The 23,978-nt window shown below is 52.2% G+C and overlaps 2 protein-coding genes across 3 annotated transcripts; both read right to left on the minus strand.

The window, feature by feature from the left end:
• Positions 1-7,395: 7,395 nt before the first annotated feature.
• Positions 7,396-15,610, minus strand: Sbk2 (SH3 domain binding kinase family member 2). 2 transcript variants are annotated; one of them, XM_041654687.1, is made up of 4 exons: positions 15,547-15,610; positions 14,150-14,404; positions 9,158-9,360; positions 7,396-8,777 (listed from the first exon to the last, which is right to left on the minus strand). In XM_041654687.1, exons 2-4 carry the CDS (start codon positions 14,400-14,402, stop codon positions 8,190-8,192), a joined length of 1,044 nt encoding a protein of 347 aa, XP_041510621.1. In that variant the 5' UTR covers positions 14,403-14,404; positions 15,547-15,610; the 3' UTR covers positions 7,396-8,189. The 2 variants fall into 2 exon arrangements, with proteins under 2 accessions (XP_041510621.1, XP_041510620.1); XM_041654686.1 differs by lacking the exon at positions 15,547-15,610 and adding an exon at positions 15,400-15,499.
• A 2,828-nt stretch (positions 15,611-18,438) lies between these two features.
• Sbk3 (SH3 domain binding kinase family member 3) lies at positions 18,439-23,002 on the minus strand. The gene is made up of 4 exons (XM_041654511.1): positions 22,807-23,002; positions 22,200-22,350; positions 21,540-21,742; positions 18,439-19,128 (listed from the first exon to the last, which is right to left on the minus strand). Exons 1-4 carry the CDS (start codon positions 22,849-22,851, stop codon positions 18,439-18,441), a joined length of 1,089 nt encoding a protein of 362 aa, XP_041510445.1. The 5' UTR covers positions 22,852-23,002.
• Positions 23,003-23,978: the final 976 nt, after the last annotated feature.

Consider the following 23,978-nt stretch of genomic DNA (forward strand, 5'->3'; position numbering starts at 1 on the left):
ATAACACACTCACACCCTACACATACACACACTCAGATACCTACACCACACACGTACATATACACACACCACAATACACACTCACACACACCACATACACACACCATGCATGCACACACACATACCACATACACCATGCACACATGCTCTCACACACAACACAATGCATTGAGACACCCACACAATACACATACACACTCACATACACACACACATACACACGCACTCACACACACACACACACACACACACACACACACACCCTTACACCACACACAGCATCCGGCTCTCTGGAAGTTGATCAGGAACAGACGCGAAAGACTTGTCAAATCACAGTCCACATCTTAGTACATCTAGTTAACATTTGTTACCTGGGGCTGCGGTATAGATCAGTTGGTAGAGTGCTTGCCTAGCACACACAGGGCCCTGGGTTCAATCCCTAGCACTGCATGAAGCAGGTGTAGTGGTGTGTGCCTGTAACCTTACCCTCGGGAAATGGAGGCAGGAGGATTAAGAGTTGAAGGTCATCCTTGGCTACATAAGAAGTATGAAGTCAGCCTGGCTTACATGAGACTGACTCAGACAGACAGACAACAAAACAGCAAAATCGTACCTATGAGACTGGGCCTTTGGTCTCTCTGTACTAGTTTCTACACTGTGAGTCTTCAACCTCTTTCCTGCAAGAGGCCTGGGTAGTGTGCAGTTGCTATTAAAAAGAAAGTTACTGGTACATGGTACACACCTTTAACACCAACACTTGGGAGTCAGGGACCAGGTGGCTCTCTGTGAGCTTGAGGCCAGCTAGGGCTACATAGTGAGACCTTGTCTGAAATAAATAAATAGAGAAAGAGAGGGGGGAGAGGGAGGGAGAGAGAGGAAGAAGAAGAAGAAGAAGAAGAAGAAGAAGAAGAAGAAGAAGAAGAAGAAGAAGAAGTAAAGAAAAGAAAGAAAGAAGAGAGGGATGGAAGGAGGGAGAAAAAGAGAGACAGACAGAAAGAGAGAGAGAGAACCTGGCCTCGAACTCACATAGATCAGCTTGTCTGGCTTCTGTATGGGTGTTTTGCCTGCATATATGTCTGTACTCTATGGGTGTGCCTGATGCCCACGGAGGTCATTAGATATTAGATCCTCTGGAACTGGAGTTATGAGTGGTTGTGAGTCGCCATGTGTGTTCAGGGAACTGAACCCTGGTCCTCTGCGGGATCTTAACTGCTGAGCCACCTCTCCAGCCCTCTGACTGTGAGCATATGATGGTAACTGTGCAGTGCTCATCGTAATCTAACCTAAGAACATGCCCGGGCCCCTGAAATGGAAACCCATGGGCCTCAGCAGTCACTGCCACCCCAGCACCCAGCTCCTGCTCCATCAGCTCCATCACGACTGTGGGTGGTCCATTCTGCATGTTTCCTATGAATGGAGTTGCCATCTGTGGTCCCCTATGACTGCTTCTTTGACTTAGCTTTGATGGCTCAAGGGGTCTCTGACAAGCAGGTTGTGTGTCCCGTTCATTCCTTTATCGTGACCTGGCAGAATCTCATGCACAGGTGGGCCACACTCTCTTCACGCATGGGTTCGTCGGATGTTTGCATTGTCCCCACTCTCCAGGGAACGTTGCTATGAAGACATGCGTGCGGCCTTCATGTGTGTGAGCATACGTGTGTATGTGCAGACGTCAGGAGTCAGTGTCAGATGTCCTCTTTGATTGTTTTTCACTAAAAACCATGACACTTTGATCCATGTAAACAATGAACTTTGGTCATTTTCATCCCATTCCTGTCTCTCAGTGCCCCACTGCCCCAGTTGGGAGTGTCTCCCCAGCTAGTTTTCTTACTTTCATGTTTGTATTTTGTCTCTGCACTGAGTTCACTTATGGTAACTTGCAGCAGCATGGGCAGGTATCAGCAACTACACTACTGAAGAAAGTGATCCTTGCTCCTCGTTCCCCCTCAGCTGCCTCTAGTGGCGCCTAGGGAGTGGGGCGGGGCTGGTGTTGCAGGGCCCTACTGTGTGCAGATAAGCACAGCTGTGCTGTGCAGGCCTAATCACGTCTGGAAGGTCACGCTTCACAGCGCTACTCCCCACCCTCCAACTTTTACTTTCTTCTGCCTCCAGGCCGCCCGAGGATGATTTAGGGATCCAGCCCTTGTCCCTGGCGTTTTGATCAGTTGTGTTTCTCTGTCAACTACTGCCCGTGGCAAAACTCCACCTGAGTCTTTTGAAGCAGGGTCTCTCTCTAGCCCGGGAGTTCACCACGGGGTTGGCTAGGGGAGCCCCCTGTCTACACCTCTCTGGAATTGCAGGCACCTTCTGGCTGCACTTGGCTGTTTACATGGATACTGGGAACCTGGACTTGGGTCCTCACGCTGGCTGAGCCATCTATCTGATTCTGTGCGGCCCTTGGTCCTGTCCTTGTCTCCCAGGTGTATACCTAGGAGTGGAATTGCTGGCCCGGTGTAGCTCATTGGGAGGAGTTACATATGTGATGTGTGTGTATGTGGGAAGAGGACACACGTGCCACCACGCATGTGTAGAGCTCAGAGGACAACTTACAGGAGTCTCTTCTCTCCTTCCACCATGTGGGACCCAGGGATGGAACTCAGCCATCAGGCTTGGTGGCAGCACCTTTAGCCCTGAGCCCACTCACTGGCCCCCGATGATGGTAAAAAGCCTGCTCCAGCATGTGAAAGACACAGTTTGCCTTGTCCTCACCCGTCCGTCCCGTAATGGTGGTGGTCGTGCTCCCCGGTCTGAAGTGTTTCTTGCTTGGATTTCAGTGTTTATCAGCGAGGTGCCACAACTCAAGAAGGGGCGAACACCTCAGGGACACAACTGTATTCACCTCCACCTCACACTATTTCCCTCCCGACCTGAGCTCACTCACGCCCGCTCAGATCCATCTTCACACAGCCTTGCACACCCACTCTCACGTTCACACCTTGGCTTGCTCAGCTGCTTCTCACGTCATACATACCATACTAGTCAGCCATGCATTTGTGTCCACACTCACAAAAGCTTGCACACTCGAGTGTATCTGTACTCCTGCTGACACCTATGGACACACCTGCACGCTCACTCCCCACACCCTCACACCACGTGTCCACATACACACTTATCCTGTACACACAACATGCCCTCCTCCATGAACACACTTGCACAACGTACTCACACGCACGCTCATTCACAGTCACACACCTGTAAGCACACACCGTCACGCCTACCCCACATTTCCTATTCACACTCCTGCTCATGCACACACTCACGATCACACACGCTCACATTACCCATGCTCACACCCACACCTATACTTTTGTCCGTGTTCACCTGGATGGATTATATTCACACTCACTTTCACACCCCTGTGTTCACCCTTGCACATACAATCAGCCTCTAATGTTCACACCTGCCCTTACCCTCACACACACACACTTCGTGTTCACACATAGTTGTGTGCCTGCATGCAGTAACCATTCCTCCATGTACATACACCATACACACATCACACACTCTTGTTCTCTCTCACACTCAGGTCCACACTCCTGCATCCATGAGCAGACTCTTCATTCCCGCCCACACTTCATATGTGCATTTATTTTCACACCACCCGGTTCACTCTTGTACATATGCACACTCATGTTCACACCCACCTCTACACACAACCGCACGGATGATCACATCGGCCCTAGCCCTCGCCTCCACACCCGTATGCACACCCATGACTATGCACTCCCTCCCACTCCTACACTGTGTACACTCAGATTCATACCCGCCCACGTGTTTGTGCTCACACTCACTTCCGTACACTCGTGTTCACTTCCACATGCACAAACACTATCATATTCTCATGTGCATCCATACACCTCACACTTCAGACTCAGTCACCCATGTGCCCACTCACTTCACACTGCACCCACAGCAACCCTTGCACACTCACATAACCACATTTGTGAGCACACTAGTTGCAGCACCTCTGTGCTCACTCATGTCCACTCAGGTTCACGTGCTCATGCTCACATCTGCTCACATCCACACTCGTTCACCTCTCATGCCTGCATTTCATACCACACCCACCGCGTTCATATGCGACTCCTGCAACACAAACCCAGTCTCACAGACACACCCGTATTCACATCCCACACTTAACATTCACGCTCACACACATAACTCCCATGTTCACGCCTCCCTCACACACTCATGGATGCTCCTACGATCGCACTTGCTCTTGCCCTCACTGTGCCACACCTCTCACACACACAACAGTCTCTGTGCACACTCACAGGCACATGCATTCTCACTTTCATCCACACTCTTGTGGCTGTGGCTGCACACCACACACACACACAATCACAGATGTAGCTACACAACACATACATGCATAGCTGTAGCTGCACACGCACACGGATGTAGCTGCACACACACACACACAGCTGTAGCTGCATACACACACACAGCTGTAGCTGCCCACACACACACACGGCTGCAGCTGCACACACACGCACACGGCTGTAGCTGCACACACACACACGGCTGTAGCTGCACACACACTCACACACACGGCTGTAGCTGCACACACACACACACACATGGCTGTAGCTGCACACACACACGCACACACACAGCTGTAGCTGCACACACACACGCACACACACAGCTGTAGCTGCACACACACACACACACACGCACACACACAGCTGTAGCTGCATACACACACACACGGCTGTAGCTGCACACACACACAGCTGTAGCTGCATACACACGCACGCACACACACACACACGGCTGTAGCTGCATACACACGCACACACACATACACACACACACGGCTGTAGCTGCATACACACGCACACACACACACGCACACACACGCACACACACAGCTGTAGCTGCATACACACACACGGCTGTAGCTGCACACACACACACGGCTGTAGCTGCACACACACGCACACACACAGCTGTAGCTGCATACACATGCACGCACACACACACACACGGCTGTAGCTGCATACACACGCACACACACATACACACACACACACGGCTGTAGCTGCATACACACTCGCACACTATCCACGCCCCTCTTCTCACACCTCTGCAGATCAACAGCAGGGGTGCTGTTGGGATTTGAATTGCAGTTCTACTACTGACGTGTGTGTGTGTGTGTGTGTGTGTGTGTGTGTGTGTGTGTGTGTGTGCGTGTGTATGAGAGAGAGAGATCTGACCAGCGTCTGGCTGCTGTGCCACACCACAACCCCAAAAGTGAAGTAAGGAAAGTCCCAGGGACCCCTCTGGTATGCTGAGAGAGTCAGCGAGCAGGGAGAGTGTGTGAGCCGCGTCCTTGGTGTGAAATGGCGCTGTTAGCATTGTTAATTAGTGTTGTCCTTTCCCTTGGACCTTTCTATCCTCCCCTGTCACTTAGCTCGATGCTTGTCATTATCACCTTCCAGCTAATCCTCAGCTGCCACCACCAATTAACGGGCACACAGGCGCCCCTCTGCCTCTCCGCCTTCTCTGGTCTGTTCCCCTCATCCCAGGCACCTTCCATGTTTAGGGGACACATTCTTGGCCTAATTGCTCATGCTATTTTCGATCCATGGAGGAGGTGGCAGGAGGTCTTGACGCAGATCACCCCCTTTGCATCCCCATCTATTCTTTCTAACGATCCTTTACTCTTCAGGCTCCCCAGGATAGCAACTGTCATCCCTACGTCATTGGCTGGAACCCAGAGTCCAAGGGTCCTTGGGGTCATTTCACACACGGTCACACATGCTCTGCCAGTCCCCTTCCAGGCAGCACCTTGTAGCCACAGCAGGGGCACTAGGGGTGTGTGCAGGGGGCTAGGGAGCCAGTGACACATGATCCCTCCCTGAGTTGTAGCCTTCCTCTGGGCCTGCAGCCAAGCAGGGCACAGAGAGGAAGAGAGAGTGTTTGCAAACAAGGCGGCTGCCAGGAAGGGGCTAGGGTGTGTGGGGAGGGTGAGAAGGAGTGGGGGGGGGGGGCACCAGATGGACGAGGACTGGCTAGGGTTCCTGTCTGACCTACCTCACCTGGCTGTACTTATGCAAGCATGCGCACGCAAAGTTGAATGGCCAGCGAATTGCAGAAGTTTGCCTGTCTCTTTCTCCTCAGGGCAGGATTGTTTTTAAGGATGCCCTTAAAAGCAGAAGGAACTCAGGACCCCATGGTTTCCTGACAAGCACTATGGCAGCCAAGACATCTACCCAGGCAGGACTGTGTTTTTTATGACACTGGCACCGCACAAACTTTGATTGGGTAAAATAGAGAGGAAATAAACGGCTCATGGGACTGGGGATGTGTGTTTAGCACACAGCAAGCATTGGGTTGCAATACTAGGACTGCATAGACCCAGCACAGCGGTGCGAGACAGGAGGGTCAGGAGTTCAAGGTCATCCTCGGCTACACAGTGAGTTCAAGGGCAGCTTGGCCTAGGTAAGATCAGGTGAAGAAAAAAAAAAAAGCCTGGCAGTGGTGGCACACCCTTAATCCCAGCATTTAGTAGGCAGAGGTAGGTGGATCTTTGTGAATTTGAGGCCAGCCTGGCCTACAGAGGGAGTTCCAGGACAGCCAGGCCTACACAGTAAAACTCTGTGTTATAAAAACAAACAAAAACAATCAGACAAACAAACAACAGAACAACAAAAGGCTGGAGAGGTGGCTCAGAGGTTGCAGAAGTTAAGAGCATTAACTTCCAGAAGTCCTGAGTTTAATTCCCAGCAACCACACCGTGGCTCACAACCATCTACAGTGAAATCTGGTGCCCTCTTCTGGTATGCAGGTATACATGCAGACAAAATACTATATACATAATAAATACATAAACTTTAAAAAATTAAAGAAAACAAACAAAAATTTAAAAACTGGGCAGGTGAGAAGGCTCAGTAGGTCACAGCACCTGGCACTAAGCCTGCCAGCATGACAGGACCAACTTCTGCAAACTGTCCTCTGATCGCTCCAGGGGCACTGTGGCATGAGCATATAATAATGAATTCTTTTTTTAAAAAAAAAAGATGTTTATTTTTATGTATATGGTGCTCTTTCTACACGGAGAGCCCTACAGACCAGAAGAGGGCACCAGATTTCATTATAGCCAGTTGTTAGCCACCGTGAGGTGGCTGGGAATTGAACTCAGGATCTCTGGAAGAGCTACCAACGTTCTTAACTGCTGAGCCATCTCTCCAGCCCCTAATGAATTCTCCAGGTTAGAGCAACCCAGTGAGAGTCCTTACCCAAGTACCACTTGGTCCTACAACTTCTCTGTCTCTTCTGTCTCTCCCTCGGTCTCTATGGGTGTCTCTGTGTCTCACTCTTTGCCTGTGCACACACTTCGCATTTCTAAATGGACAGAGTCACAGCACAAGAACTGTTGCCAGGGGGACTTTATTTGCAGAGGGCAGCTGAGGCAAGAATACATAAGATATCTCACATGGTAAGCTGGGGGCGGGGCGAGTGTCCCGCCATGCAGGTGGGCGGGAGAAAAAAGCTGGAGTAGATTCGAGAGGTGTAAAGCCCCACGAGGGAAGATGGGACCTCAGAGCCGGCAGACAGCGGTGGAGAGTGGGAGGGGTCCCGTAGGAACTCTGGTGAACAGATGTGTTCGTTTACTTGGCTGCTTGCTGCAGGCCCGGCACTACTCTGAGGCTGTAGGGCCATTCTTCGGGAGCCAAAACCCACCCCATACGGTCAGAAGGGGTACAGCGCGCACCAGGAACAAGTAGTAGAGGTGAGGCCTGGGATCGTGAAGTCCAGGACTGGTGACCGTCTTACCTGGGGCTTGTGGGGGAGGCTACGTGAGGTGGGCAGGATGGGGCGCAGCCATGCAGGAGAGCTGAGCACGGTGCATGCCTGTTATCCCAGGACTCAGGATTCTGAGGTAAGAGGATCCAGATTCAAGACCAGAGATGGCAAGGAGACTCCCGTAGGTAAAGTGAGGCGCTTGAAGACTGAGAAGATCTCAGTTCCCTTGCTGGGCCCCAAGATGGAAAGAGAGAACTGACTCCCAAAAGTCCTCCGACCTTCACATAATACGCACGTGCGTGTGCAGACGCATGCGTGTAGAGCATAGCGGAGGAACACAGACTACACACAGGACAGGTAGGAGACACAGCCAGGCAGCACAGGCTAAGCAGGTCTCCGCATGCTCGCTGCTCCCCCTTGGCAGCCTCGAGGCCTGTCTACCCATCTTCCCTCAGTCCCTTCGCCGGTTCCTCAGCCTCGCCCTCCCTCTGCCTCCAGGGTTGGCCTAGGTAACCCTTGATGGAGCTCACAGTGTTCCTCTTCCTGGGGTGAGGGTCTAGCAGTCCCCACAGGAGAGTGTCTGCCACAGGTGACAGGCCATACCAGGGCTGTGGCCTGTCTTGGGGCTGGCCAGAGGCCTGCCAGATGAGAAAGTCCTCAAAGAAAGGGTCCACCTCCACCAGGGGCTGGTCCCAGGGGAAGTAGCCGGTAAGAAGGCAGAAGATCAGGACTCCCAGGGCCCAGGCATCCAGGGCAGGTTGGATGGGTAGCCCCTCGGGAAAGGGTGGTGGTGCACACAGCTCAGGGGCAGTATAGGGTATAGGTGGCCCAGTGAGTCGGAGCAGGGTCCCTCGGGGCCTGGTGTGGCCAAAGTCCGTCAGCTTGATGCGATGGCAGTCTGAGTCACACACCAGCACGTTCTCTGGCTTCAAGTCCCGGTACACCAGGCCGTGGGAATGAATGTGTTCCAGAGCCGAGGCCAGCTGGGCCGCACAGCGCTGGGCTGCTGGTTGGGGAAGACCCACCTGCAGGAGGAAAAGATAACAGAGCTCCACTGCTCCCGGGCTGCTGAGGGAAACTATTGAGGGGGATGAGGAGGAACTAGCATGGGCCCATGAGCCCCTGGAGTGACCTGGAGAGATCTGTGAGGAACTGATGGAGCCACATGGGTCCCTGTGAGCCCATGACGCCCGCTAACTCCAGCAGATCAGATTATGAGCTTGTGAGGGTTGGTTAATCTCAATAGGACATAGTCAATGAAGTCTAAAGTGACCCAACAATTCTAGAAGTTGGGGTTAGATGTGTGGCCTAACAGCAAACATGATTCTTGGGGTCCATGCTGTTTGGAGCTTCCCACGAACCCTGGTAGGGCTCACAAAGGCATCTCCAGGGCCAACATACTCACCTTGGGCTGGATGAAGGTGATGAGGTCCCCGTGGAGGACAGGCTCTGTCAAGAAGCTGTAGGAATCGGCTGACTCGATGCCAATGCCATAGGCGGCCACGATGGCCGGATGTGTGCCAAGGGAGAGGCCCACACAGAACTCATACAGGAAGCTACGGAGGGAAGTAGAGGTCTTGGGGAGTTGCTTCAGTGCCAGGGGTGTTCCTGGAGGTGGGGGCAGATGCAACAGGGGTGGATATCAGAGGTAGGTAAGAGTTTAGGGTCACTAGGACCAGCTTCTTGATCCTCTCCCTAGGCTTCCAAACGGAATCTGTTTCTCAAATGCCTCCTTGTTCCCCATCCTTGCCTTCCTACCAACCTACTCTGATAGCATTCAACATCCATGTCCACCCATGTCTACCAGTTTCAACACATGTCCACTCATATCTACCCATGTCCATCCATGTCCACTCATATCTACCCATGTCCATCCATGTCCACTCATGTCTACCCATGTCCACTCATGTCCACCCATGTCCACTCATGTCCACCCATGTCCATCCATGTCCACTCATGCCTACCCATGTCCATCCATGTCCACACATGTCTACCCATGTCCATCCATGTCCACACATGTCCACACATGTCTACCCATGTCCACTCATGTCTACCCATGTCCACTCATGTCTACCCATGCCCACTGATGTCCACCGATGTCCACTCATGTCTACCCATGTCCTCCCATGTCCATCCATGTCCACCGATGTTCACCCATGCCCACTAATGTCCACCAATGTCCGCCCATGTCTACCCATGTCCACACATGTCTACCCATGTCCACTCATGTCCACTCATGTCTACCCATGTCCATCCATGTCCACTCATGTCTACCCATGTCCATCCATGTCCACCCATGTCTACACATGCCCACTGATGTCCACCAATGTCCACCCATGTCCATCTATGTCCACTCATGTCTACCCACGCCCACCGATGTCCACTCATGTCCACCCATGTTCACACATGTCCACACATGTTCACCCATGTCCACCCATGTCTACCCATGCCCACCGATGTCCACTCATGTCCACACATGTCCACCCATGTCCACACATGTCCACACATGTCTACCCATGCCCACTGATGTCCACTCTGCATTTCCACTCTCAGGGGGAATAGAAACTGAAACTGGAACCTTCATTGACTGACTTCCCATGATAATAATCCCATGTGGGAGGATTTTTTTATTAATTAAATTTTATTCATGTATTTTGCACCTCGATGGGAGTTTTCCCTCCCTCCTCTCCTCCCATTCCCTCCCCTGGCTTCCCCTTTGCACCCCCACATCCCTCTCCCCCTTTGTTTCTGCTCAGAAAGGGGCAGGCCTCCCATGGGTATCAACAAAGCATGGCGTATCAAGCTGAGGTGGGACTAAGCTCCTCTTTGTATTAAGGCTGGGTGAGACACCCAGTTCCAGTGTGAGGAACAGGTTCCCAAAAGCCAACTCAAGCATAAGGGACAGGTACTGACCCCACTGCTCGGAGTCTCAGAATCAGATCAACCTACACAACGATCACACATATGTACAGGACCCAGGTCAGTCCTATGCAGACTGTGGGGGTCCCAGGTATCCCAGCCCGGCTTCTGGTCCCTGTGTAGCTGAGGATGACACTGAACTCCTGCTCATCCTGTCTCACAGTTGGGATGTAGGTATGGACCACTGTGGCTGGTGCAAAGACATGCTTGGGGCAACCGGGGGAAATGTACAGAGTACAGGATAACGGGTCCAGGTAAGGAGTCACGATCCTAGTCTATGGAGAAACACCTTCCTAGATTCTTCCTTCAAGGCAGGAATGGCTAGTGTCAAGCTTTTAACCACCAGCTACTAGTTCTTGAGCAAACTTATCTACCATGTGGGCAGGCTGCCAACTTTCTCTTTTTTTATTGCTGAGGATTGAACCTAGGGCCTCAGGCATGCTAGGCACGTGTTCTACCGCTGAGCTATGCCCCTTCCATCCCTGTCCTCACTGGGGGATTCTAGGCAAAGGCTCTAAGGAAGAACAGAGCCTTTCCCGCTCTTCAGTAGATTCTGCTTATCGCTGAACCGTGCCCCTGGCCTCTCGCTGGTACATTCTAGGCAAGTGCCTGAATCCCGAGCTATGTCCTCAGACTTCTTTCTACTTTTTGCTTTTATATGAGTTTTCACTAAGTTTTTCGGGGGCCTCGAATGGTTTCTGCAGCCTCAGATAAACCTTGAAATGGCCATCCTACTCCCTCAGCCTCCCTTATGGCTGAAGTGATAGACCTGGCTGCCTCTTTAAATAAACATCCACCATTCAAACTCTGCACACTCCAGCCTGACGGGACAGTATCTCCTCCAGGTATCTTGACTTCCCACCAGCCACTGTTTTTGTGTGGTTATTTTTTGGCAATATTGGGGATTGAACAAGAGCCAGGGGCACACAAGGTGAGTAGAGAACGCTATGCCTGAGCTACAGCCCCAGGTCTCGCCCAGTGTGTTGACGGTCTCTGCTCACTTCCCACCGTGAGAGCATCTCCGTCCTGCCTATGGCTTCACACCCGCAGCGCCCTTCCTAATGCTGCGACCCTTTAACACAGTTCCTTATTTTGTGGTGACCCCCAACCATCAAATTCCTTTTGTTGCTACTTCATAACTGTAATTTGGCTATCCAAATTACATGAATCATAATGTAAATACCTGTGTTTTCTGATGGGTCTTAGGCTACCCCTGTGAAAGGTCGTTTGACCCCTGAAGGGTAGCGACCCGCAGGCTGAGAACCAGTGGTCTAGCATGAGGCTGGGCGTGCAGGGGCATAACTGGTCCGTCCAGTGAAACTTAGCAGTTGAAGGCTCGTCGGCAGTCCCTCAGTTGCCCTGCTGTTGTTCAAGCCGCCATGCTCTGAGCAGACCCGGGTGGCTCTCTCATTCCTTCTGCCCCTCTCTCTGTTATGGGCCAAATTCCCTCAAATTCAAAAAGTGGAAGACAAAAATCTTAGGACCCACCCCCCAAATGTGGCTTCCCTTCCTTCCTTCTTTTCTCTCTTTTTTGTTTTTTGAGACAAGATCTCTGGGTAATTTCACCTGCCCTGGGACTCCATTGACCACATTGGTCTCAATTTGATGGGTGATCTTGGATGTTTATTTGTGTATTTTATGGGTGTGTGTGTGAGCGTATGCGGCATATGTGGGGTGCTACAGAAAAGGGTGTTAGAGCCCCTGAAACTGGAGTCACAGGTGGTTGTGCGCTGCCTGATACTGGGAACTGAACTAAATTCTGCTGGAAGGATAAGGCGCTGGGATTAAAGGTGTGTGTTACCCCCGACATCCCCTTAGCTGCAGAACCACCTCAGAGCCATCTCTCCACCCCCTCTTCTTTGTTTTCAGTTTCATTTTATATGCATGGAGCGTTTGTCTACATGGATGTATGTGCACTGTATGTATGCCTGGTGATCACAGATGTCAGAAGAAGGCATTGGGTCCTACGAATTGGATTTACATGGTGGGGAGCCACCTTGTTGGTGCCAGGAATAGAACTTGGGTCCTTTGCAAAAGCAACAAATGCTTTTTAACTATAGAGCCATGTCTCCAGCCCCTAGACTATCAAGAGGGAGAGGGAGAGAGGGAGAGAGGCTATCTATGAACATGCACGTGGCACGGTGAGCATGTAGGGACCACGGAACAACTTTGCACAGACAATTTTGTCCTTCACCCTGAGATTCTGCTCAGGTGGTACCACTTACAAGGCTTTACCCACTGAGCCATCTCGGTGGCCTGTAGGTAAGGCCACTGAGCATTTTTTCCTCTGCTTCCTGAGTGCTGCGATTACTGGTGTTTGCCCAGCAGGATGGTGAAACGTGATGGTGTGTTTTGGTTTTTGTCCAGAACTGGGTATTGAACCTAGGGCCTTGCATGTACTAGGCAAGCACTGTAGCTGAGCTACATCTTCAGCCTTGCCCAACCCTCTTTCTCTCTCCTTTCTGAGGCAGGGTCTCAGGGCTCGCAGATGGCTATCTTCATAGCATAACTAAAAAAAAAAAAACTTAATAAAAATTTAAAAAGAAACAGAAGGGAAAGACAGATGTCACAGTAGATACAGTTTCAAACACTCCCAGTGGCTGGGTGGTGGTGGCACAGACCTTTAATTCCAGCACTCGGGAGACAGAGGCAGGTGAATCCCTGTGAGTTCAAGGCGAGCCTGGTCTACAAGAGCTAGTTCCAGGACAGCCAGGGATGTTACAAAGGGAAACCCTGTCTTGGGGGGGAAAAAAGGCACTCCCAGGAAGTGAAGGTAAGTGTACATGACTGTATGCTAGAAAATAATTTTTTGTTTGTTTGTTTAGGAATGAATAGTTTTTTTTTCTTTTCCCCTTTCTTTTTAGTTTTACACTGTTTGATTGTGTGTTTGTTGGGAGGAGGTTTGTGGAGGTCAGAGAACACCTTGGGGCACTCAGCTCTCTCCCTCCACCATGTAGGACCTGGGGAATTGAACTCAGGTCCTTGGACTTCGTGGCAAGTGCCTTTAGCTTCTGAGCCATCCTGCCTGACTTTCTCATTTTGTAACAGACTCTTATGTAGCCCAGGCTGGCCAGGAACTCCATACCTATCACCGGATGACTTCAAACTCCTGATCAGGGATACAGGAATTACAGGAATTCACGCCCAGCTTTGTTTGACATGGTCATCTCGCTATATAGCCATGGCTAACCTGGAATTCACTACGTACATCTTAGGCCAGCTTTAGATTCACAGCAACCTTCCCGCCTCAGCCTGAGTGGTGGAGTGATGTGATTATGAAGGTTTACACCATAAAGCCAGGCTTCTCTGCAAAGCAGAGAGCTGAGGCCCAGAGGAGTTAAAGAAACCCTTAAAACACACAGCTTAGAAATAAAGCGGGGAAGGAAGATTTGGTTGACGTTGTTATGACTCCCCAGTCCCGGCTAAGCTTGCCTGAAGTCTCTACTCTCAAATGTACCCTGTGCCGGGGACCCAGTACCTTTCTGACGGTGAGTAACCAGCAGGACGCGGCCGAAGCGGCCCTGGCCCAAGGGCCGCACTTCCTCGTACAGTTCCTCCACCTCAGTGCGGACCAGGGTCTGGGCACTCAGAGCCATCATGTCCTCCAAGGCCAGAGCAGTTTCCTGGCCTTGCTGCAGCTCCTCTACCGTGAGCCCCCCCAGGCCTTCGTCACCGCCATCCTCCACAGCTGCCACTTCCCTCTGCCCATCTTCTGACTGTTTGCCTGGCATTTCTGCAAGACAGACAAAGAAGGGGATCCAGGACTCAGAGGTCACTAGCCTATGCCCAGTGGAGGGAGAGCAAGAAAACCAGACTTCTGGGTCTGAGGGAGGAGGATAGGGTCTGGAATCCTAGGTCTGAGGGAGTCAGGACCCATGGGTCCGAGTGAAGAGGGTTGGGGTCTGAAGAAGTCTGGACCTGGACTGAGGCCTGATTGCCAGTTCTCACTGTGACTCAGTTCCATCCTGCGAGACCCCGAGGAGTGGAAAACAGTCACTGGTGTAAGGTGAGGTCAGTCGAGAGGTCAGGTGCTGGGCTGGTGAAATGGCTCAGGGGTTAAGAGCACTGACTGCTCCTCCAGAGGACCCAGGTTCAATTCCCAGCACCCACATGGCAGCTCTTCTGTCTATAATTCCAGTTCCAGAGAATCTGACATCGGCATGAAATAAAAGTTAAATAAAGTTTAAAAAAAAAAGAGAGAGAGGTCAGGTGCCCCCCCCCCATTCCCACTGCCACCTGGTGGCCCGAGGGTGAAAGATGAACCAAGCCATTGAGACATCCCCCCCCCTCCCCATCTTGTTTCCAAAGCAAACAGACTTGGGCCCAAGTGGATGAGAAGCTCCCTCCACAGAGCAAACAGGTGCTCTCTGCCTCCAGGGAAGGGTGGGGCCCTACACTGCTTGAGACACCAGAGTCCTGCCGGGAGCTGTCACTTGGACCTGTCCCCAGTTCTTCAACCCTCAATCATGCTGTGGTCCAAGTCTCACAGCCCAGCAGCCCTCCCCGAGACCTGGGGTTCTAGACCCCAGATTCCCTCCTAGAAATATAGACCCCAGCCTTTCTCCTTCACATCCAAGGTTCAGATCCCATCCATCTACCCTCAGATCCAGGGTCCCTGACCCCAGCTCTCCTCCCTCAGACCCAGGAGTCCAGTCCTAAGTCCTCCTCCCTGAGACCTAAGGGTCCAAACCATATCTTATTACTGTCCCAGGAACTTCTATAACTCACACGACTTGGGTGTTTGGACCCCAACACTCAAGTACCCGATTGCTTCAAGGTGTTTCTTGTCCTGTTGAGGGTCCAAGACTCTTTCCACCCGTTTTCCTGTTCAACTGCAGCCTGCCTCAAACCGGTTAACCTTGCCCTGCTTCTGACCTGAGCTGAGCGTTGCAGACCTCACCTCTTTCAAGGCTTGTCTGACCCCTTTTTTCTGCCTACTGCGGTTAGTGCCCTGCACTTCAGGGCTCCTGACAGTATCGGTTTGCCCAGGAACAAACAAGTTCCGCCCCCACCTTGGGGGGTCGTAAAGCCCCACCCTCTGCCCCGCCCCTTCTGGCCCCCTCTTGGGGCAGAGCGACACCGTGTGTTGAATCTTAGTACTGGCTGTAGTTGGACAACCGCCCCAGATGGGGGGTAGGGGGGCTCAGCTTTCCTTCCTAGGACTCAGGAGTCCAGGCAGCTCTCCCCTCTCAGACCCAGAAATCCAGACTTCAGCCTCCTTCCTCACTTTTAGGGTCCACCCTCTAGCCTTTCTTCCTTCGTGGAGGAGTCTGGAATGCAGCCCTCCTACCGGACACCGGGGTCTAGGTCCCATCTTTTCTCTCCCGTATCCAAGCTCTTAGCCCTCCTCCCTCAGATCCAAGGGTCCGGGCAGCCTTCCTCTCTCAAGTCCGGAACTCTAGACCCCAACCCTCTTCCCTCAGATTCGAGCTTCAGACCCCACCCCTTCTTCCTCAGACTCAGGAGAGTCCCCACCCCATCTATTTACCCTCAGATTCAAGATCCCAGACCCCAGGCATCTTCCCTCAGGCCCAGAACCCCGGCACCTAAACTGCCTTTCTCAAACCCAGGGATCCAGCCCTCCCTCCCACCATCCAGGAGACTAGGTACTAGACCTCTTCTCTCTGACCCAGGGATGCGAATCCTAGCCCTCTTCCTTCACATCTAGGGGTGCAGACCATAGCCTCCTCCCTCACACAGCCCCATCTTTCCTTTAACCTGGCCCCATCTGGTCTACTCCCCAGCTCCTGCCTCTGCTGCCCCACTGATAGACACAAATCTTCCCAGAGGTATGTCCAGAAGCCCAGACACTAGGGTTCTGTTTGGGGATAAAATGAGACAGGATTCTAAAATGATGTCATGAGAAATGACCTCAGACGAGGGGCCAGAAACAGGTGGTGGAGCAACTGGGGATCACGGGTGACTTTCCCCCTTTCTCCGGGACAGCTGCGCTGTCTGCTGGGTTTAAGGCACCGAGGATGACGTGGATTCCTTTCGTAGTCCAAAGGCACTTTTTATTGTGTAAATGTTCTCAGTTTTACAAAAACAGTTGCAAAGGTCACACAGTTGCAAAGGTCCCTTGAACCCCTGACCTGGCTTCCCCCGAGATCAGCATCTCACCCAACATTTGTGCTAAGTTAGTTATGTTTCCAACAACAGTCGTCCTGTCTACCCTCATTGCCTTCAAGGTCCCTTTCCTGTCCCTAGGTCCAGGCTGGGGGGCACCGTAGTGCATTTAGTGAACTCACTGTTAAATCTAGAAAGTGTACCTCTCTGGGCTGAGGATGTAGATCTGTTTGCAGTGTTTGTGTGACCTGCACAAAGCTTTGGAATTCTGCTCAAACCTCCAGTGCTGTATAAATTGTCCTGATGGTGTGGGCCGTAATTTCATCATTTGGGAGGTGGAGGTAGGAGGGTCAGAAGTTCAAGGTCACCCTCTGCTAGTGAGTGGACATCCTGGCATACAGGAGAACCTGATGTTTTAAGTATAAATTCCTGGGATGTTTATAGGTCCTGCCCCTCTGCCAGGTGCTGGGGACTTGAGGCACACTGAGCTGGGGTCTGTGTGCTGTCTGAGAGAGAGGAAGAGCCATGGAACCAGTCCTGGCTCTTATGATTGGTGGGTCCCTGAACAAAGATGGAGCTGGGACAGTCGGAGCCAGATTACTTGGGGCTTTGTGGAAACAGAAACTGGAAGTGTCTGGAAGTGAGATAAAAGCAAGCACAGCCCAGAAATTTGTGATGGTGGGTGGAGGTGGGGAGAATAGACAAGATGGCTGGGGTGGGGACCTGTTTCGGTAGGCCAAGATGGAAGTAAAATGTGCCTGGTGGAGCATGTAAGGTGACTGAGTGATGCTGGCAGTGATGTGTGTGTGTAGCTAACTTCAGGATACATAAATGGTTCCCACAACGCTACCAACACAGAGCCCAGGAAATGCTAGACCAATATAATATCGGATCCTATATATTCAGATATTGTGCCCCTGTTGGTGGGAGCCACCCATGGTCTCAAAGAAGAGTGGTCCCATCAGAATTCATGAAAAGCATTCAGTGTTTCGGGGTACAGAATTATAATTGCAGGAGAAACAGAGACTTTCATCAGGAAGATGCTCAGGGCCTGGGGATGAGCCTCATTTGATAGAGGGCCTGCCTGGCCTGCAGGAAGCCCCAGAGTTCCATCTCTGCCCAGCACCTCAAAAACAGCACGGAGATGCATGCCTGTAATCCCAGCACTGGGGAGATGGAAGCCAGAGGGTCAGAGTTCAAGGTCAGCTACATAGTGGTTTGGGGCCAGCGTGGGACACACAAGACTGTCTCAGAAGAAAAATCGGAATGAGAAGGGGAGAAGGAGAAGGAAGGATGATGAGGAGAGAAGAGAGGAGGAGGAGAAGGGGAGGAAAGAGAGCGCAAGACAGAAAAGAAGATGAAAACAAAGATGGAGTGGGGAGGAGAGGAAGAGGGGAGGAGAGGAAGAGGGGAGGAGAGGAAGAGGGGAGGAGAGGAAGAGGGGAGGAGAGGAAGAGGGGAGGAGGGGAAGAAGGGAGGAGGGGAGGAGACCACAGCAACAGTGGCACACACTCTGGACTCCCGAGTCCTCAGTTGTGTGTGTGTGTGTGCATTACAGGGAGCAGGGATTCCACATCCAAGTCCAGCCTCCTCCACAAGGGAAAAGTGAAGTGTGTTCCTCCCTGTCTTTCCCAGGTGGCCCCACGCTGGGTTAGGAGACTAGCCAAGGTTCTGTTCTGACCTCCTCTCTCCGTCACCTGGTCAGGAACCTCTGCTGTCCGTCCCTGTCCTCCCACCCTCTTTAATTTCATCTTCCTCCTCCTCCTCTGTCCACTCTTCCAAACTCGATCCCCCCTCATCTTCTTCCCCATCCTCATAGGACACACCCCCCAAGCTTCCAGCTCCCTCTCCACTCCCCCGCAACCCCCAGTCATCCCCTAAGACATTCAGGACTGCCAGTGGAGGGCTCCTAGTCTCAGGATCCAGGTCTAGAAGTCCCTGGAGCAAGGTCAGAGCCGGGGGTGCAAACTGGTCCCAGGGTGCCGGTGGCCGAGGGGGCTGGGGCTTGGTGGTCATCCAGCCGGCAAAGGCCTCGAACTCAGGATCGGGGGCCAATGCTACATCCCAAGGGAAACAGGCTGTGGCAGCACAGAAGAGAAGCACGCCCAGGGCCCAGGAGTCCACAGCCGGTCGCAAAGGCAGGGTGTTCGGAGGCAGCAGGAGGCAGAGTTCAGGTGGTGCAGTGGGCAAAGGCCCTGGTGGGGCAGGAGTTGGGCTGCCCTCAGGTCGGGTCAAACCCAAGTCACCTAGGGCTACTCTGTTGCAGTCAGGATCGAAGACTAGCACATTGTCCGGCTTGACGTCCGCGTGCACTAGCCCCCGGCCATGGAGGAAGTCCAGGGCTCCAGCCACCTGGGCCAGGACCCTCTTCACCATCCGCTCTGGGAGGCCCTGAGGTTGGGGAGAAAGGAAAAAGGACTTGCTGTTTGTTTCATCATCCTGGACATGTTCTTGATTTCTAAAGGCTCTGACTCTTGAGATTTAAGAGTCCAGGACCCAGGGTCCCCAGAGCCATCCAATATCTCCACAAACACGCCAAGTTCGGCAGACCAGCCACCATTTATGGCTCCTTCCACTCACCCCAACAGAGTCCCACTTCTCATCAGAACTTGTTTCTCCCTGTCTTTCTCTGTGCCTCTCCATGTCTCTCTGTCTCTGTCTCTCTCTCTGACACAGGGTTTTGGGTAGACCAGACCGGCCTCAAATTCACCTCGTAGCTGAGGGTCACCTGCCTCCACCTGCCCTGTGCTGGAATCACTGGAATGTACCAATGTCCCTGGTTTACAATGCGCTGGGAATCAAACCCTGGGCTTTATGCATGCCAGATGAGTTCTCTACCACTGAACTACAGCCCCAGAAGATCTCTCAAAGTTCCTCCTGATTCTAAAACTCTCAAACTCTCTCTCTCCTTCCCTCCTTTCTGTAGTGTGTGTGTGTGTTATTTTGGTTCTTGGAGACAGGGTCTCACTATGTAGACCAGGCTGGCCTTGAACTCATAGAGATCCACCTGCCTCTGCTTCCCAAGTGTAGTAAAGGTCTCAGTGAGAATCCAAACCCCTTAGTTAAGCCTGGTCTTAGTCCTATATTGACGCAGAACTCATCTCTAACTCAGACTGTCCTAATAAAGTCTATCTTACTGGCCAGTCACACCTCCACCCAACAGTGTTGAATCACGACCCCACCTCACACCCACTCCGCATTCAGGCAGCAACCCGATTATTCTGTTATCGTATCCAGCACTCACCCTCTTTATCTTCCTTCCATTCACTTTATCTACACACTCACCCACTATCCACCCACGCACCTATCCATACATCCGGTTAGTCATGCAATCATCCATACACCTGGCCATCCATACAACTAGCCAACCATACAACCAGCCAACCATGCAGACATCCATACAACCAGCCAACCATACAACCAGCCAAACATGCAGACATCCATACAACCAGCCAACCATGCAGACATCCATACAACAAGCCAACCATGCAGACATCCATACAACCAGCCAACCATACAACCAGCCAAACATGCAGACATCCATACAACCAGCCAACCATGCAGACATCCATACAACCAGCCAACCATGCAGACATCCATACAACCAGCCAACCATACAACCAGCCAACCATGCAGACATCCATACAACAAGCCAACCATGCAGACATCCATACAACCAGCCAACCATGCAGCCATCCATACAACAAACCAACCATGCAGACATCCATACAACCAGCCAACCATGCAGACATCCATACAACCAGCCAACCATGTAGCCATCCATACAACTAGCCAACCATGCAGACATCCATACAACTAGTCAACCAAGCAGACATCCATACAACTAGCCAACCATGCAGACATCCATACAACTAGTCAAACATGAAGACCTCCATACAACAAACCAACCATGCAGACATCCATACAACCAGCCAACCTTGCAGCTATCCATATAACTAGCCAATCACGCAGCCATCTATACATTCATACATGCATCCATCCGTCCATCCATGCATCTTACTAACCATGCAGTTATGCGTGTATACAACTATCCACGTAGCCATCCATGCAGTTGTCTATTTGTTTATCTATGCACCCACACAGCTGTCCATCCATCCATGAATCCACCCATCTACACATCAAACTAGCCATCCAGCTGTCCATCCATGCATGTACGCACTCACCATCCACTCATCGATTCATGAATGCATGCATGCATCCACCCAACTCCCCACTTATCTTCCCTCCCTTCTCCCTCTCATCCTTCCCTTACCCCAATTCTATCTCAAACCCAAAATGCCACCCCTTTAATATCGCCACGTACCCTATCTCCAACACAAGAGGGACTCGACTCTCCTGGATTCAGTCCTGACCTAGAATCCTTTCTAGAGGAAACCCCATTTGAAACCGACCCAAGCTGACCTGCAGACACAGCCTGTGCCCATCTGCCCTTGTCACATTATTGTCCCGAATTTCCTCCTCTACAACCATGGCCACCTAAGACCAACCATAAACCCTTCCATCCCACCCATCCATTTCCACCTCCCAATCCCCATGCCAGCTGGAGCCTCAAATCTGTCTCCTCTCCACCCCAAGTAGCTGCAATCCATCCTAACACCGACCCAGCCAACTCTTCCAAGCTTGTGTTTGGTGATCATTAGATCAGTGTTGGGATCAGGTAGGCAGCTGTGTTAGGACTTAGAAATGGGGGGGGTCATTTGGGGGTCTCAGAGTGATCTCAATGGGGTACTGATTTGGGGTTAGGGACTGAGAGGGACCTGAGCAGTCCTATCCAGTCTTGCCTTTTCCTGGAGCATTCCGCTGAGGTCCCCACAGGGTGCATACTCCTGGGCAAAGGCAAAATGTCGGGGTGTCTGCAAGGGCCATCCCAGGGTCTGCAGCAGGCCTGGGTGTGAAGAGACGCAGCGGCCCACACAGAATTCTCTCAGGAACGTTGTTCTCAGGACTGAGTCCCGCCGGAGGAGCTTAAGGGCCACGGTTTGACCTATCAGAAAGATGGGCTCAGATGAGAACCCGTGACACCCTGGTCATGCTGTGGGGCCTTCGGCAAACCACTTAACCTCTTGGAGCCTGAGAAGTCGCATGTGAAAATCAAGTGTCTCCACCTGTGATGTGTGGGTCAGAACTAGACCTTCCCTTGTGTCCCTCCTGTTCTGCCTTGGACTGCTGTGTTGCCTTGTATAACTGCCTTCCCCTCTCTGGTCCTCCATTCCCTATAACATAAAGGGACATGGTGTTGGCATGAATTTCAGTTCAGTTTGCTTGCCTGCCTTGCTGTGTGATGTGTGACCTGGAGTCGGCCACTTGCTGTCTCTGGGTGGCCTATGTCTCTCAGAAGATTGTAGAGCTCTGTACTTTCCGAGTTCCCACCAGGTCTGGCTTATCTCAGAGATGGCTCATGATGGGAGAATGTGAAGTCCACCCCTGGTGATTGAACTCACCCCCTTGGCGAGGCTGGGCTAGGAGCACTCGGCCGTAGGAACCGGAACCCAGCTTCCGGATGAGACGGTACTGGACACGCAGGCTTCTCACGGATGCCACCTTGCTGGCTGTCAGCTCTACGAGTCGCTGGAGGGCCATAGCTGTGTCCTCCTGCAGGGAGAAGGAATGGGATGGTTGAGGGGCACATCTGGGGTCTCTCTGAACAACGGGAAAGATCAGAGGCCAAGCCCAGAACCAAGCTGCGGATGCAGGGACAGGGGTCACTGTCCCTAGGGAGAAGGATGAGTCACAGTGAGTCACCCAGCCTGGGGACACCTGTTTTTGTGTCCTAGCAAAGTTAGGGGTCTTGGTCTCAGAGGCTTTGTCTGCCCCCGCCTGAGGGAGGCAGCCAGAACCCCAACCCCAACCATGGATCCGTGCTGAGCCCAAGGGACCCTTCATCCTCTCTCCCTTGCGTTCTGATCTTTGTGTTCTGATCCCAGAGAGTGATCAATTGGGTCTACGCTGCTGCCCCTCCCTGAACCTGGGCTTCCAGCTCTCTCTCTTCTCTCTCTTCTCTTGTCTGTGTTCTCTCTGTCTATCCGTCTCCCTTCTGTCCCCTCTCACCTCTGCATCCCCATCCTCAGGGGTCTCGAGGGCCCTGAGCTCCATCTCAGGTTGCCTGGTGTCAGCTGACCCTGGTAGGCACCCCTTATCTAGACTCCCCAAGGAGGAAGCAGCCTGAGGGACCCTCTGCACCCCACAGGTCCTTCCCCAGCCGAGTGTGGGGAAGCTGTGGGAGGACTGCCTTGGTGTCACTGTCTGAAACAATCTTCTGGCGCCTGAGAATTCCCAGACTCCCTTTTCTTCTTCCTGTCACCTACTAGGGAGTGTCGCCTTCTGCTGTCTTATTTCTTTTGAATCTTCTCACCCTTCTATCCCCTCTCTACAACCTATGGCAGTCTTTCTTTCCTTCTGAATCTCTCTCCTCCTCCTCCTCCTCCTCCTCTTCCTCCTCCTTCTCTCTCTTCTCCCTCTTTTGTGTCTTTGTTCCTCCTTTTCTCTCCCTCTCTCCCTCTCCCCCTCTTGTGTCTTTGTTCTCTCTCTCTCTCTCTCTCTCTCTCTCTCTCTCTCCCTCTTGTGTCTTTGTTCCTCCTTCTATCTCTCTCAATCTTTTTTTCACCCTCCGAGCGTATCTGATTCTATTTTTTTCGCCTGTTTCTTTTCCCACCACCCTCTTCCTCCCTCCCCCTGTTTCTTCCCAGGGTGCTCTCCCTCTCTCTACCCTGCCTCTGTTTGCTGGGACCTCTGACTTCCCTATACACTCTTCCCCCACTTGTCAACCGAGTCTGCCCATGGGACGTTCCCACTCTCTCTCCTCTGCCTCCCCTTCTCTCTGACTCTCTTGGACTGTCTCTGGGTCTCTCTTTGTTCTGTTTCTCTGAGCCTTTTGTCCTTCCCTTTCTCTGGGCTGAGGTGTGTGTGTGTGTGACAGCTCAGAGACAGAGACATCCTGTCCCCCCTACACGCCTCCCTCACCCCCCTGACTCTCTGTCCCCTCCCTCCCTCTTCCAAACTTAGACCAGCTTGGACTCTGGGCGCTGGTCCCAGGACAGAGGGGACGAAACATATTGTGAACCCCCAAGAGCCAGGCTGAGAGCAGAAGAAAAAGGAAGGTAGACTCATTCAAAGCTAGCAGGGGTAACTAGTCCAGGGCTTGGACCTTCCTTTAGGGCCTGGGAGTATCGAAGGCCAGAAGCTAGCACTGTTCCCACAGCCCTGCTCCTAAACACCAAGCC

This window comes from Microtus oregoni, unplaced genomic scaffold (assembly GCF_018167655.1).
Source record: "Microtus oregoni isolate MIOR12 unplaced genomic scaffold, Mior012 000006F_ref0000085, whole genome shotgun sequence".
Lineage (NCBI taxonomy): Eukaryota > Metazoa > Chordata > Mammalia > Rodentia > Cricetidae > Microtus > Microtus oregoni.